A 15,172-nucleotide genomic window follows, 5' to 3' on the forward strand; every position below is an offset into this window, starting at 1 on the left:
CTCTTCAGACGGCACCTGTAGAACTCCTCTTTTCCCTCAAGACACTTTATCACTCTTTCTTAATGTGCTTTACTTGCTCTTATCTGCCCCCTATTTTACTGCATTTTATCCTGTACTTTAGAGTACTGTAATCTGTCACAAGTTTTATTTAATCTGTAGTATTTTGTATTTAATTATATCCTGATGTAACTATCACTGACACTGTTATCTGCTCTGTTACTGAATCATATTTTGTCATATACTTGTACTTGCTAGAACCGAAGTCATTGTATTTGATCTTGCTCTTAATTGTATTAATACTTGTACTGTGATTCTTGAAATGTATTTTTGTTTACGACTGTAAGTCGCCCTGGATAAGGGCATCTGCTAAGAAATAAATAATTAAGGCTATTTTATCAATAAAAAGCATCTGTGAGCATTTTGATTGATTACAATGATTATTCTTTGTAATATTTATAGTGGTAGAGTAATTGTGTGGTATAGTTTTAAAGACCAGTCCAGGCAGTTTTGTCCAGATTGAACAATGAGCTAACAGTGTGTTGAATCAAGGCTTTTGGTTAGATTACTTGTTTGTTTGCTTTATTTATAAAGAGAAAATAAAACAATGAAAAATGTATCACATGCAATTTTCTCATATCAATTACAATGAGTCAACATTTAGGCTACCTGGGTTATGGATTGCAATAATATTTAGAGAATGTCCTGTTTATGCACTAATGATCCGCAAATGCGATGTCCTTTTGACACTTGGCATTATCCCAGGGGAAGGCATTTTTTATATAGAAAAGCCAGCCTCAATGGAGTAATAGGGCTGCGGCTAGATGTGTAAAATTCATTGCCTCGAAACAGTCTTTATTTTTTCTAAGATATATGTACGCACACTATATAAAATGTGAAATTACCATGGGGCAATACGTTCGTCAGGGTTGCTGCTGTGCTGTTTTGCCCATTCTTTGGCTCCCCTGTTCTTTTTTTTCTAGGGGGATGCCAGATATTATAGCTGGCTATAATATTTGGTATCCTCTGTTTAAGGATTAACATTAAATGAGAAAGTAATTCAACTTATTTTATACTTGGTGGTTTTAGGGTTAATTTGTTGGGTCAGTGTAATTACTTTTTGAGTGAACCGCAACTACTTCTACTTTGGTATCAAATTGCTATAATACTTTGCGTACCTTAGCTTGCTTATTCACAAACGCAAACTTGGAAACCAATATTAACTCATTGGGTGTGTGCTGTTCCAACTTAATCATCTTAGGGGTCCCACATTTGGTTGCATTTGGGAGAAACCACATAATATTTGGTATCTCTTACCTAGCATGGTAGGGGTACCATGTTAAAACAAAACAACTGCCTGTTAGTAATCTCTAGTTATGAACACGCAAAATACGCAAAAAGAATGGGGAAGCCTGAAAAGAGGAAAACAGCACAGCAGACACCCTCCAGTGCTACCAAATACAAGATAAGTGAATTAGTGTCTCATTGAATGTTATCCTTTGAAAGACAGAGGGTGCCAAATATTAGACTATAGCTGTATACCATAAAAAATATATAATAATAATACTACTAATAATAATAATACTAATAATAATAATAATAATAATAAAATATGATGATAATGATGATGATTCAACTACAACAAATAACTTTACATCAAGATAATGCACTATAGCTATTTTGATTCAAACCACTGTGCTTTGAAACATTAATAATGATCTGTCTTTAGGTGAGGTAAATAAAGGGGCCTGTTGTGTAATAAGTATTTTTATTTTTATTTTTAGCCTGCTGGTAAAAAAAAATAAATAAAAAAAACAGCACCAGTTTGAAACGTTACCTCTGGGTCTGGCCCCTGAGCCGTAGGTGGGGGACCACTGGCTTAAACAATCTTCTCTCTACTTTAGGTTTCTGATACTGTATGTACAGTATCGTTCTGTACACCCCTCTGCATGTTGTCTCTGTACTGCAGACTTGAAAGTGAAAGTTTCTCTGTGATTGGTGGAATTGGACTCTGACAACGTCCGGCTGTTCCACTGCTATCTCATTCCACAGCTAGCGGAGGGAGATTCAAATCCAGGTTTGTGAAAAAGAAAGATGTTTCTTACTATGTGTTGGGTATATTGTGCTTTCAATTTGATGTGCATTATAAAACCCCTCTGTCACTGCAAACTTGACTTGAGAGAGGACTGGAGATGGGGTTGTATTGCTTCTACAAAGGAAATTGTGTTTTTAAGGCCTTGCCACTACTGCAACCTTACCCTTTCCATGTGATTTAAAATATTATTAAGGGTGTATAAATATAAAATAGATGCTGGTGCAACAATATTTACTGGTCTCACAGGCCTGATTAACACTAATCTTACACTACTTTTGCTAGATTAACAATATGTAGTTTAAGATTAGTGGTAATCAGGGTCTGTGAAACTGGCATCTATGTGGAAACAAAATAAATGTATCTTTAATGTATGTTTCACATATTTAAAATTAGAGTTTACTATTTGTATTGTGCAGTCATATTTAAAATGCGTGGCCCATATACACTGCATTATATATTACAAAATAATAATGTTAACAACATATTGAAAAATATATTTACATGCAATTTTATTTTTGTATTTCTGTGTTTTATTGAGCGATAGAGAGATGGATAAAAAGAAAAGCCTGGGGAAAGAGAATAGAACCTCATTGAAAAGGTAAGATGTCATGTTGTTGTTGTTTTTGTTGTTATTTACAGTATACCCATTATCCAGTCACAAGTTGACAATGTTTTACTTTCATGGTTCAATGTTTATTAAGGAAAATAACTTTGATATGAACAAGGGCAGCAGTGTGGAGTAGCAGGGTGGGGGACTGCTGCTGTACCCTTGAGCAAGGTACTTTACCTAGATTGCTCCAGCAAAAACCCAACGGTATAAATGGGTAATTGTATGTTAAAATAATGTGATGTCTTATAACAATTGTAAGTTGCCCTGGATAAGGGCGCCTGCAAAGAAATAAATAATAATAACACTAAAATTAGTAAATGGTCTGTTGGGCCAGAAAGTCTCAGAAAACAAACCTACAATTTTATGCCTCCTATAACCCTCTACCCATATAAAAGTTTCCTATAGTAAAAGCATAAGCAACGTGTAATAAAGCATAGTAAAATAATGGGCAAGCATAGGCAAACATTGTAAAGCCAAGAGGTATGGTAAAGAATAAAAAGAAACATGGCAAACCATGGTAAACTATGGTCAATATTTAGTTTACCAAGGGACAAGCAAACTTACTGGGTTGAACTTTTATAAGTGTACCTCTGTTTACTCTTATTGAAACAGAATTGGACCTCTCCGTCTAAATAACCTTCCTGACATATTTTATTATTTTCTTTTCCAATAGAGCTGGGGGTTTTTTTTTCTCATAAAGAATGAGTGCCAATTTAAAATGTATGTCAATTGACAATCACAGAAAATTATGATTTGATGTTTGTTGACAGCTCTTTTCGGTAACATTATACTTGAAACCTGACTAGGGAATCTTGCTTAAACATTGTGTATAATAGCTCATACTGCCAATTCTCAATTGACATAAGAATGTATTTCTAAAAAAATGCCTTATTGCACTCATCCTTGACATCCAGATCAAGTGTCAACATGAAGAATGTGCACCAGGTATTAAGGCCCCCGTCTGCCTCACACACACACATTTGTTTGCAGTACATGCAGTACTGTACTATGCTTACTCTTTTTACGCAGAGAGTTATAAATGCATGGCATAGTCTACCGGGTAAAGTAGTAGAATCTAAAACATTGGCAAAATTCAAAAGTCAATTTGATTTTGTCCAATTAAATCAGATCCTCTTAGTAAGGGCACACACATACGTTGCAGTACATTGGACTGGGGTCTGGTGGAGTCCCAATACCTTCTGCACAGTGGAAAGTTACCATAATATGTACTATACTGTGCTTACTCAACAGAAGGTTTTAAATAAAAACACACCAGGAACATTCATCAAGCAATTAGATTCTGTCTTATCAAACTAGATACCAATAGGGGCAAATGGTGTAAAAAGAAGGGATGAGCCTCATGGGCTGACCGGCGTTTTCTCCTTTCCAAATTTTAGGTTCCTATGTTCACTAAACCTGTTTGTCTCCTTGTGTAGAGCAATCACTACTCCGCTGTCCAGAAGCAGCAACATTGCAAACATGTCAACCACATCATCATTCGCAAGCTGCTTACACAGCAAATAAAAAAACATACATACAAATGCATGGCTACTTTAACCTGTAAAGGTGCTGTAGTTATGTGATGGATGAATAGCAAGCAAAGGACAGGATTTAATGCTCCAAGTGAAATAAAAACTGCCAATATTTCAACATGTGAATATAACATCATAGGTAAGGTATGTGTACATTAGCAGCCTTTAATATAACTTTCTGAGTTGTTACAGTCACCGTGCAAAAACTTTCAGCTAGTAATCCTCGTGCTTGGACTTCATTTCTTGTTTTCTGGACTCAGTAGTGTCATTAAAATCATAAGGCAAAAATGTATGAAATAATTTTAAAACAAAACTTCAATTGTTGTCCTTCACAGTCCTGTAGTCTCTAAAAGTTCAAAGAAAAACAGGCTTCTGGTTGGAAGTGGACCCAGCAGCCCTGTGGTTTCGGCATGTACGGCCACACCAAGGTAAAGGCCCTGCTGCACTACAGTTTGTGGGTGTCACCTGCACAATATAATCTAAAAATTCTGCTTCCAGATTAATTTCTGTCACCTCAAAAGTGGTGGATGTATATACAGATTTTTTAATGTATTTATAAAGACATTTATCCAGGATACACAAGTGAGATGACACATCACATTTGCAGCATGCAGCATTAAAGATTAAAACGTGTGCTTACTGCTAGCTAATCATAGTTCCTTACGGTAAATGGTAGCGGATATTTCCATGTTGACGTTTTGAAACAAAACCCACGGACTAGATCTGTCCAACAAAATACACATTCAACAAATATTTTAGACACCACAAACTTTTCTCTGGGCTGTTTCTGACCAACTCAATGCTGTTAAAGTCTGTATTTTTTGTATTGCAGGCAGTTGTCTAGTACACCTCTGTCAAGCACCAGAGCTGTGGTAAGTCCTACACTTACTGTGAGGTCTGCTAACTCTTCAGAGTTGCACAGCACTAAGTGAAGAAGGATCAAGGGCCTGACAGTGCTAAGTACTGTACATGTGAAAGGCTCATGGAAATCACTATACAATCCCCATAGATTGCCACATACAGCCCCCCATAGATTGCCATTTTGCCAGGGAATGATTATATACAAATTCTCGCTTTTTATGTTTAACATTTCAGGGTGAATAAAATGACTTGTTCATCGATAAAAAGTGTTTAAGTGTCTTGGATATCTGTGTGTATAAATTAGAATAAAACACAATGCGAATTAATATACATGGTGATGTATAAGTATTTATACTGACTGGCATAGATTTATTCTTCAGTCTGAGATAAGAATGTGTCAGTGCTCAGAATCTTACCAATGAACCAATAAATTATGCCTCCTTGATGAAAGGTGAGCACATCATTCCAGACATCACAGACCTCCTCTGCGGTAAGATAATTACATATTGAATATCTTGGAGAGGGGGGGGGGGGGGGCACTAAACACTATTAAGTGAGAAAAAAACATGTAAATCTATACAACTAAAAGGATTGAAAAAGCCAAACTAGACAAACCAGGCCTAATGGATCCCAATTTGTATATAGAAATGAATCCAGCTGTTGGTTATCATCTGGATCTGGTACCAAAGGAAATGTATCTGGTGGTTTCAGTTTAGACCCTAAGGGACATTAACGCACATCACCCATTTAAAATGAAATCGTTTCACATTTTGTTTTTGCTTTTGTTAGATGGGTTTGAATTCCAGCCACGTTCTTGAGGATTCAGGGTTTGCTGAGGTAGGAACACACTTTTGTGTCTCTGGGTTTTCCACTATGCTTTACCAAACTTTGGTGAGTTTTTCAGTGAGACGGCCAGTGACTGCAACTTCACAGCTCAGCGTACTCTTCAGCTACTTCCAGTGCTTACCGGAGGGGTGTTTTTAGTTCAGGGTTTCTGAACACAGAGGCTGCAGGTTCAGATTCACTTCCATTGTGCAGTAAGTCAGTCGAGAGCTGTTGTTGTCTGGGTGTACAGTACAACTGCATATTCCCTCTCTTCTGTTTAGCTGATTGCTTTCATTAACAGCACACTTGAAGTCGATAGCAAGATCTGAATGTTTAGTGATGTTGGTTGTTTTATTAAGTGTGTTTTTTTAATATCATTCCCAAACTAGTGGTACCATACCCCAGAGTCGGCACATCTCCAAAATGAGAAAAGGAAGGTATTGGAAAACAACAACAACAACAACTCAGAAAATAAATGTTTGGAGTACCGGTAAGAGTGGTATGCTTGAGCAAATAAAATGATAACCTTGACTATTCATTGCTATTCACTCAGTGAATCTAGTTTGATAATAGTTACTGGAGGGGTTGAATGAATAAGATAAATAAACTTCTAATCCAGCTGTGACTATGAAACCTGAAACAAGCAATGTGATTGGTTGAGCAAGGTTCCAGTCAACATACATACTCACCCCGATTTCATCACTTCAAACAACGTCTTTTTAGCAGTTTGTAAATGCTACAGGAAATCACAAAAATAGACTTCTGAACATTATCCACCCCTCTCTGACACAAAAATGAATGAAGTCTGAACCTCTGTAAACCGAAACATATACAGACACTCTGTCGGGCCTTATTACATACTTATACTTCAATGAAAATATTCCCTACACTCTGAATGGCTGAGCTAGAGGGTTATAATCCCTAGTATATGCCCTTAGACCACATCATAGAAACAAATCAAATACTATCACTCCACCAGTTTAATCTCTAACAAAGTGTCATTTAAAGTAAATTCCAACCTTTTTAATAACATGTCAGTTGAAGAATATGTAACTTAAAACTTCCCGGAAAATAATACAAGCACCTCGGAGATGCCTACTGACGCTGTAAAAATACAGAGAGGAATACTGACAAACTGAAAAACCAACTACGACTAACAGGGTGGTTAAATGTATTTTTAGATCTAAACTGAATGGATTTTATTAATCAGTTTTAACCTAACTTAAAGATATCTTAAACAAAAAAAGCCTTTTAATGCACATAAATCTGCTAATTATTTTAATCAATCTTGGATTTACCACATGTTGAACTAATTCTGAGTTTCAATACTTACAAAAAATGGTAATGATTATATTAAACTAACATAACTCAAATAAAAAAAGCGAACATGTGCTTCATTATTTTGTTAAATTAGCAAATCTCTGACTTGGTTGTACAATATGTGCCTCTTAAAACACCATCTCTCAGTGCAAACCACCTGTCGAAAGTGGAAGGCGCCAATTGAACAGCTACCTCCATGCACTAAGTCCGTACTGCAAAAAAATGAATCATTAACTAACACAAGCCAACAATAACGATGACTTAGAACTTCTTCACATGACGGAACCACTACATTCACAGTAAGTATCTGTGTTTAAAAAACTGAAATATATTTTACTGAAAAAAATATTTTGCCAGCATCTTGTATTGCATCTTTGATACAGAAGTGTATTAACAGTAACTTACTAAATAATTTAAGAACCAAGCTGTAATTTACACACAGTAAATCTCTATTCCTCTCAATGTAGATGCTTTTCTGCTGATGTAGGTGAAGATGATTGGGATTCTAATGTGAGTGATTTCAAATATTTAATCAGTGCTGCAGATAAGGATTTGGGTCATTGAATAATTTACTCTGCAATCTAGACACTATGGGCCTCCTTCACTAAACGGCGGTAAATGACCAGAATTACTGTGTGGCAGGGGAAAGCTACACCGTGCACAAAAATGAAGCAGGGGCTGCACTATACACTAAGCTAGCCATATGCACATATAACATTAAAAAAACAATGTCATTTGATTGCTTGTATTTATAACTGCACCTCAACTTTCACTCTGTGTACATTCATTTATCGGATCTTTACAATTTCCATCATTTTTTTTTTTATTTTAAAGCTATTTTATGCATAATTTACTTAAATATCACACATACATGGTGACCAGTGGAGCTCCATAGAGGAGGCAAGGGAGGCACAGCCTCAACTTTTCAAAGGAAAAAAAATATATAAAAAATAAATATATATATATATATATACACGATCTTCTGTTGAAATGAATTTTACTTTTTTTGATTTGTCAGCTGACTGCATTTGTAATGTTAATCATACACTACAAGTGCTAAATCAACACTAACTAAACAACCGCTTTAAACTGCCCGCCTCTGACTCGCATGTTACGTCATTGTACAGTATGAGGAATTCACCAATCATGAAGCCGGTATTTGTTTGACCCCGTTGCCGTAGTAACCAAATGCATTGATGCCAGACCGTATACAGCTACAGTAGCTATGCTTCTATTTGATTAAAGTATGAAATGAACAGGGGAGGTGAAGAGTAATGTCAAATACTATAAGGAAATTAAAAACCATGTTTCACAGTTGGCAGTCAAATACGATTTTTGTGAAATTCGTGATATCGTGAATTTTCCGGGGGCCTTCATATGGCTAGTATGATCTCTGTGCTCAATCTGTATCTAGTTATACCTCCTCCTCACACAGCCCTAGTAATGTCTGCCGGGTCAAAAATACTTTCCCTGACTCTTCTCGTTCTCCTGTGCAGCTCTTCTGCTCTCATTTGCGCTTCTCCTGGTTCTGTGACACCGCCTGGTTGCAAAAAGCGATACTTCTATCGTACGCTGAGACACCTAGTAAATGTTTGCGTATCAAAAACTTCCCTCGTGGTAGTTTAGACTTCATTTGCATACATTTCAATTCATTAATATTATTCATTATATTTAAATGACTCGGACGCTGTACTTTTTCCACACGCTAGGTTGCCTGCCACTGGTTAGTGAATACAGCAGGTGTACAAAACATGCAGTAAAGGGGCTTACTGCGTGTAAAACATGTTACCGCTGTTTAGTGAATGAGGCGCTGTGAGTAAAATACAATATTACCTTGAAGTCATGAGTAATTTCAATAAATACTGTATATACTGTACTTTAATGTGCAAGCCAGAGGACTGTGAGACACCAGGTTATGTATATGCAGTATACTGTACCTTCCAAAAATGCATACCTCTGTGGGCTTTGCTATGCTTACCTATGCTTTACCATGCTTTCATATTGCTTTCTTTGATTTTGTGCTCTGCTTTTACTATGGGAAACTATGTGTTACAATTCATAGGAGTCACCAGCACCAACAGGAGGCAACAGTAATATCCATGATCGTCTTGCCAAGATGGAATCCCTGCCTGATCAGTAATTATCGATTTTGTTTTTCTGTAATTTAGACAAAGCCTGTTTACTGCTTTACTGTGCAAGCTGAATAATTAACAGTAGTGCTGGTAAATACTGTAGACAGTTTGTTGTATGGATTGTTGATATAAGTTGGTTTATTACCATGTTTTTACAGTTTTAAAAGACATTTCATGGAACAAGAAAAGATTGGGGATGGAGCATATGGTGTTGTCTATAAAGCAAGAAGCAAACTGAATGGACGAATATATGCCATTAAGCAATCTACATTAAAATGGTGAGTATTGTGTACATCGCAACTCAGAAATGAAATTCCTAATGTACCTTTCGCATTTAAAATGCAATTTGACTTTTGAGGCAAACAATGAAATGAAAAAAAAGCATTTTGCAATTTCAAGTACAGTGCAGTGCTCAATGCAGTGAGTACATTGCCCTTACAGGGTAACAATGAAGGTCCTGCATTTTCTGAGTACAGTATTGTATCTGTAATGGTACTTTGTACAGCTCAGAGGGGATTGATTAAACTTCAGGTCATTTAAGTTGCTTACTTTGAAAATGTTGGTAACTTGAGATGATGTGATGTAATATTCAATTTGACAGGATTCGGGTGTGCTAGAAGTATACAATCCCCAAAGTGCCAAAAGCATCATCTTATTGCACATGAACCAACATGCATTTGACTCTTAGAACAGCAGGACCTGTATTTGACAATGTGCCTCACATGCACAGTTATAGATGTCAGATACATCCTTGCACACACTAATCTTATCATTGCAAATAAAGTTATTGTTATTCTTCCCGGATGAAGAAAAATAAAACCCTGGGTATGGTAAAGACAGTAAAGCAGAGAAACAAAAAAAATGAAAGAAATAGAAATATGAGACTAGGTCTCACAATAGTATTCTGAGGGTGTGTTAGAATAGCATTCCTCAATGTGCAACCTTCCTTTCTAGGAGAGGAAGTGCACGCCCAACTTCTGTTTTCTTTGTATATTTTTAACAGTGTTCAGCAACACTACCCTGATTCGTACCATTGCTGGTAGTTCCGGCAGTGGTGTTTGTTACTACAGGCTCCTTGCAACAACATTATTCTGCTCTAAATAAATAAAACCTGGGCGTCTTTGCTGACATCTCTATCTCTCACTCTACCAGTTGATAGCCGCAGCGTTTTACACTTTCCTAATGCATATTATTTCCTGTTGAAGCGCTGATGATGTCACAGTTGCTGTGAGAGAAGTTCTTGCACTGGACAAATTCAGGCACCCCAATATCATCCAGGCTACATTCTATTGGAGAGAAGAAAATTACAAGTAAGGGTTAGTTACTTGTGCAACGGGTTGAAGGGGCTTTGCTAGTTAACGTGATCATTTCCAATTTATTATTTGCTTCTGGTTAGCAGCTGACCCAAATGTGAGAGATGGAGCTATGGAAGACCACAGCAAATGAAACAGGTTTAAATCTAGCCTGACACTTTCCTATTAATGACGTTGTATGCCAGGGCCTCCGCCCCACTTAAACACAGCGCTTTGCCAGCTCAGGTGGTAAGAAATTACTCATAAACCAAAAGTGAGGCATTAACAGATGTCATGGTGTTCCAATGAAGAACGCGAGGCAGATAAGTTATTTTGCGAGCACCCTGAAAAATATACTTTGAAAAGAATAAAGCTAAATAATAACTTATGATGCCTAACTCCAACCTTCAGCTCCACAATCTCCACATTAGGTGCATAAATGCAAATATATTTTAAATCAAAGGAAATAGCAAAATATAAGTTAGGTGCATCACTTTGTTGGAGTATGTACAAAAATGTATTTTTTTTATAGCAAAGTGAGCACACGTACACACAATCTAGGTATTAATGGGAGCTTGATATTGTACCTGCTGCACTGGAAGTGAATATATATTGTGATGGCAGGATAAAACTTTTTCTTGACCCAAGTCAAAAATAAAAAAATATAACTGCTATACTGTTTTGTTATAAATCACTCATTGTATTGGATTGTAAGTACCACTGTGTGTGTGTGTTTTAATGGATTTTTCACCTTGATCACTTCTAGGAAACAGACTGTCATTTTCATTCAGATGGAGCTCTGTGAAAGCAGCCTGGCCCATTGTCTTGCTCTAGACTTAGAACATAGAAAGAAACTCCAGATCGTCTTAGAGATCGCCTCTGCCGTCGCATATATGCATCAGAACTATTACATGCACCGGGACCTCAAGGTTAGCACTTGATTGTTCTGCAAGCTTTTTACTAAACATAGTATTGGAAAAAAGAGCTGTCAGTTCATTTTATTTCAGATTTATAAATCAAGCAAAACTATATTAAAAAAAGAAGAAAATGTGACACATGAGTAGGTGCCAGATATTCAATTGGAGCCCTTTGAATTTCAGCCCTTCAGGGGGAGGTAAGGAGAATGCCAACCATCAACAAGGTTCATGACCTTAACACTTGTCTGGCCCTTTCTTTTCTCACAGCCTGAAAACATACTGATTAGCCAAGCAGTGAAAATCCAACTCATTGACTTTGGTCTGGTCAAAAACTTAAGTGAAGAGAACCTCACCCCAGATGTAGGGACTGTTGAGTACATGGCACCGGAGCAGGTAAGCTGATCACTGGGAAGAGTTATTCTGTTTCAGATTTTTTTTTTGTTTGCGGGTACAGCATGACCTAAAAATCTCTTCTTGACTAAAGTGATACCTGTAAATATTCACTGAAAACACAAATTCCACCAGTAAAGCAGTAAAACACATATCACTAACATGAATATTCATCCAGTGAAAATTACACACCTCCCTTGATGACTGGAAGATTCCATCTAGGGAGGTGAGTTTACCCATGGATTATGGTGTGATCTTTTTGAACTCTTGGAGTTGTTTTCTCTTGTGCTTGTCAACCAACAATCTTACAGTGTGATTTAGATATAGAACCTGCTGTGATCAAACTAAAACCACGTATTTTATGTATGATTAATGGTCTTACCTGTTTTTTACCCATTAGATATAACATCATTTTGATTCCCTTCCTGGTTTTCACTTTGCTTGTTTCCATGGAATTGTATCATCTTTGCAGTAAATTTGAGGATTGTAGTCCTTTACAAGATTAAACATCTGAATAATACTCCAGAAAAAATACATCTCCCAGTTTGTTCGAATGTGTGTCAAATCAAATTAAATCAAAATGTATTAATATAGACCCTTTCATGGCAGAGCCACCTCAAGGCCCTTAACAGAAAACAACAGTTCAAAACATCAACAATAAAACTGCACAAAACATCAAAACAGTAAGACTCGAGTACATCAAAAGGTACAAACAGTGAAACAGTAAAATAAAAATGATAGTTAGATTAGAATAGAAACTATAGATCATAAAAATTAGTTTTCAATCTTGACTTAAAAGTTACAATGGTTGAGTCCTTTCTTATAGAGCCAGGGAGAGCATTCCACAGTACAGGGGCCCTACAACTGAACACTCTACCACCTGTGTTGTTCTTAGAATCCCTTGGGACAGTAAGCAGCCCAGCATCAGATTGGAAAGGGTCCCCAAGAATATAAGGCACTAAACGATCCCTTAACCCTTTCCATCCTAAATAGAATGACCATATACATGAATGTTTGGGGGGCGCGGCTAATACATTCTGCAATAATCAAGTCTAGATGATACAAAGACATGCATCAATCTCGCAGCATCCTGCTGCGAAAGAAAGCGTCTTACTTCAGCAACATTTCTAAGGTGAAAAAAAAGACACTTTGGTTACATTGCTAATGTGCGGTTCGAATGAAAGATTTGGGTCAAAACCAAATCAGTTGCAAGAGCTAGTTGTTTTGTCACTTTATAGCACCAGTTGGAGAAAATCAGTATAAATGCCATTCAATATCCAAAGTTAATTGCCCTTGGTACTCAATTGATAGATGTGGGAATGTGAAAAAATGAATCTTTTCTTGTTATCAAATATTCACATATATGTTTTAAAAAGGCTTGTTTCTGTTTATTTAATACATAATGATAAAAACATGTTAAAGTTAGTTACTCGGAAAACGTGACTGCTTGCACAGCCCTTGTTTTCATGCATAGTGTGCTGAGGAGATGCAATAAATAACACGGCATTTAATATCAGCAGGTGTTAGCTGTAATTTTCTTTATGGTTTCTTTTATATCCAGAAAGGAAATGTATACACACACAAGGTGGACATCTTCGCCATGGGCCTCATCATGTTTGAAATATTTTACCCAATGACAACCGTTGCTGAAAAGGTTGATGTAAGTTTGGTTGTAGTCTTTAAGGGTTATGTAGCATTACAGTATGCCTGATAGCTCCTGCACTGTATAAGAAAGCGGCTTGCAAAAATACTGCACTATCCTAGAGTTCAGTATATATTCTACATGAATACTGCATTATCCTCATTATTATTATTATTATTATTATTATTATTATTATTATTTTGAACTACTGTTTTTTTTTTTTTCTTAGGTATTCAGTGACTTGAAGGGAGGAGTGTTCCCTAATGGTTTTAAAGGAGAGTTCCCGGACATTGTGAGTTTTCTTTCTGTCCATTTGAGCTGGTACTACTGTATGTGCTTGTAGGGTATGTAAACTATTTATTATAATGAATCAGACAAATCTACTTTTATAATTATTCAAATTACATGGTTTATTGATTCATGAAAGATTCTTCTTAACAATGATTATTCAATACATGATTACATTTGATTACATTCATTGGTTATTCGATACAGAAACATCACAATTATTGCAACCCATTCCTCTAGTCGAATAATGGTCACCTAACTTGCAGTCAAAATTGTAAGTAGCCATTACCTTCAACTGGGAATGGCTTTTCAGACAGGTTCAGAGAAGATGTGATCAGTCCCTCTAAAATAAGTATAGTCTCCTCTAAGCTTATATAGAGTTGCATTTAATTTGGCTTTGAATATGCACAGTATAAATCCTACAGAATCCATAGTCTAAAACATCTGGTTCACATTAGGCTGACACAACATTGTCACAGAGAATAGAATGTTATCATATGTATTGCCTTTTTCCTCCATTTAACTCTGTACCCCTGTGGGAACATTACAATAGGAAACTGAAATCCACCCTAACACCAGACTAACACTGGACTCCATATATATCCAGAATACAATATTATATGCTTTTTTTAAACCTTACATGCTTCATGTACCCATATATTTTTGTGCATAACACCCCATAATAATAATAATCCGAACAATAACCAATGCTTTAAAATCCACTTTCATACCAGCAAGTGACCCTAGTGAATGTCAGAACGAGAACGGGTGTGGATCCAGGAAGTCCGGAGGGGTTGTGAACTAAAGCAGGTTGTTGAGGATCTGAAGAGCTCAGTAAATGGAAGTGCACTGCTACACTGGCCTTGCTGTAAAGACCTGTTTAATTCCCCGTAGGCACGCTTGATTGGTTGGATGCTGTCCGAGAACCCTTCCCATCGTCCAGAAGCAGAAAAAATCGTCCAGGCCATTACGAAACTGTACAATGGAGTGACACTAATGGAGATCAACTGAAAAGGCTGGGATACACTTAAAATGAACTACTTTATATACCATATGATACTGTGTAATATGGCTGTGGCATTACCATTTATACATTTGCTATGTTCTTCTGGTTTTCAAGAAAGCCCACAGAAAACAGCAATTTGCACAAGTTGAATTTCTTAATTATGTGCAATGAGTCACTGAACCTTGAATAAAGATTATTGGTTTTATAACTAAGAGCATTACTGTATTTGATTTATAAAATTAAAAGTTATTGTTAAATATGACAC

The 15,172-nt window shown here is 36.5% G+C and overlaps 1 protein-coding gene across 4 annotated transcripts; it reads left to right on the forward strand.

Moving 5' to 3' along the window:
• The first annotated feature begins 2,231 nt into the window (after positions 1–2,231).
• LOC117399704 (interferon-induced, double-stranded RNA-activated protein kinase-like) lies at positions 2,232–15,119 on the forward strand. Of its 4 annotated transcripts, none has more exons than XM_059022735.1 (15): positions 2,238–2,690; positions 4,139–4,205; positions 4,568–4,662; positions 5,067–5,106; positions 5,885–5,932; positions 6,310–6,410; positions 7,708–7,750; positions 9,303–9,376; positions 9,531–9,650; positions 10,578–10,682; positions 11,431–11,593; positions 11,849–11,974; positions 13,533–13,631; positions 13,843–13,957; positions 14,796–14,921. In XM_059022735.1, exons 1-14 carry the CDS (start codon positions 2,641–2,643, stop codon positions 13,954–13,956), a joined length of 1,245 nt encoding a protein of 414 aa, XP_058878718.1. In that variant the 5' UTR covers positions 2,238–2,640; the 3' UTR covers position 13,957; positions 14,796–14,921. The 4 variants fall into 4 exon arrangements, with proteins under 4 accessions (XP_058878721.1, XP_058878718.1, XP_058878717.1 ...); XM_059022734.1 differs by having other exon boundaries at positions 2,242–2,690; positions 13,843–13,905; positions 14,796–15,119; XM_059022736.1 differs by lacking the exon at positions 4,139–4,205 and having other exon boundaries at positions 2,243–2,690; positions 4,570–4,662; positions 13,843–13,905; positions 14,796–15,119.
• The last annotated feature ends 53 nt before the right edge of the window (positions 15,120–15,172 follow it).

Source organism: Acipenser ruthenus, chromosome 4 (assembly GCF_902713425.1).
Source record: "Acipenser ruthenus chromosome 4, fAciRut3.2 maternal haplotype, whole genome shotgun sequence".
Classification (NCBI taxonomy): domain Eukaryota; kingdom Metazoa; phylum Chordata; class Actinopteri; order Acipenseriformes; family Acipenseridae; genus Acipenser; species Acipenser ruthenus.

Excerpts from the sequence above, each read along its gene's own strand:
- LOC117399704 (XM_059022734.1), top strand. The coding sequence starts at position 2,641 with ATGGATAAAAAGAAAAGCCTGGGGAAAGAGAATAGAACCTCATTGAAA. Across the intron at positions 5,107-5,884 it reads TGTCAAGCACCAGAGCTGTG|ATGGGTTTGAATTCCAGCCA; the intron begins GTAAGTCCTACA and ends TGCTTTTGTTAG. Across the intron at positions 9,377-9,530 it reads ATGGAATCCCTGCCTGATCA|TTTTAAAAGACATTTCATGG; the intron begins GTAATTATCGAT and ends ATGTTTTTACAG.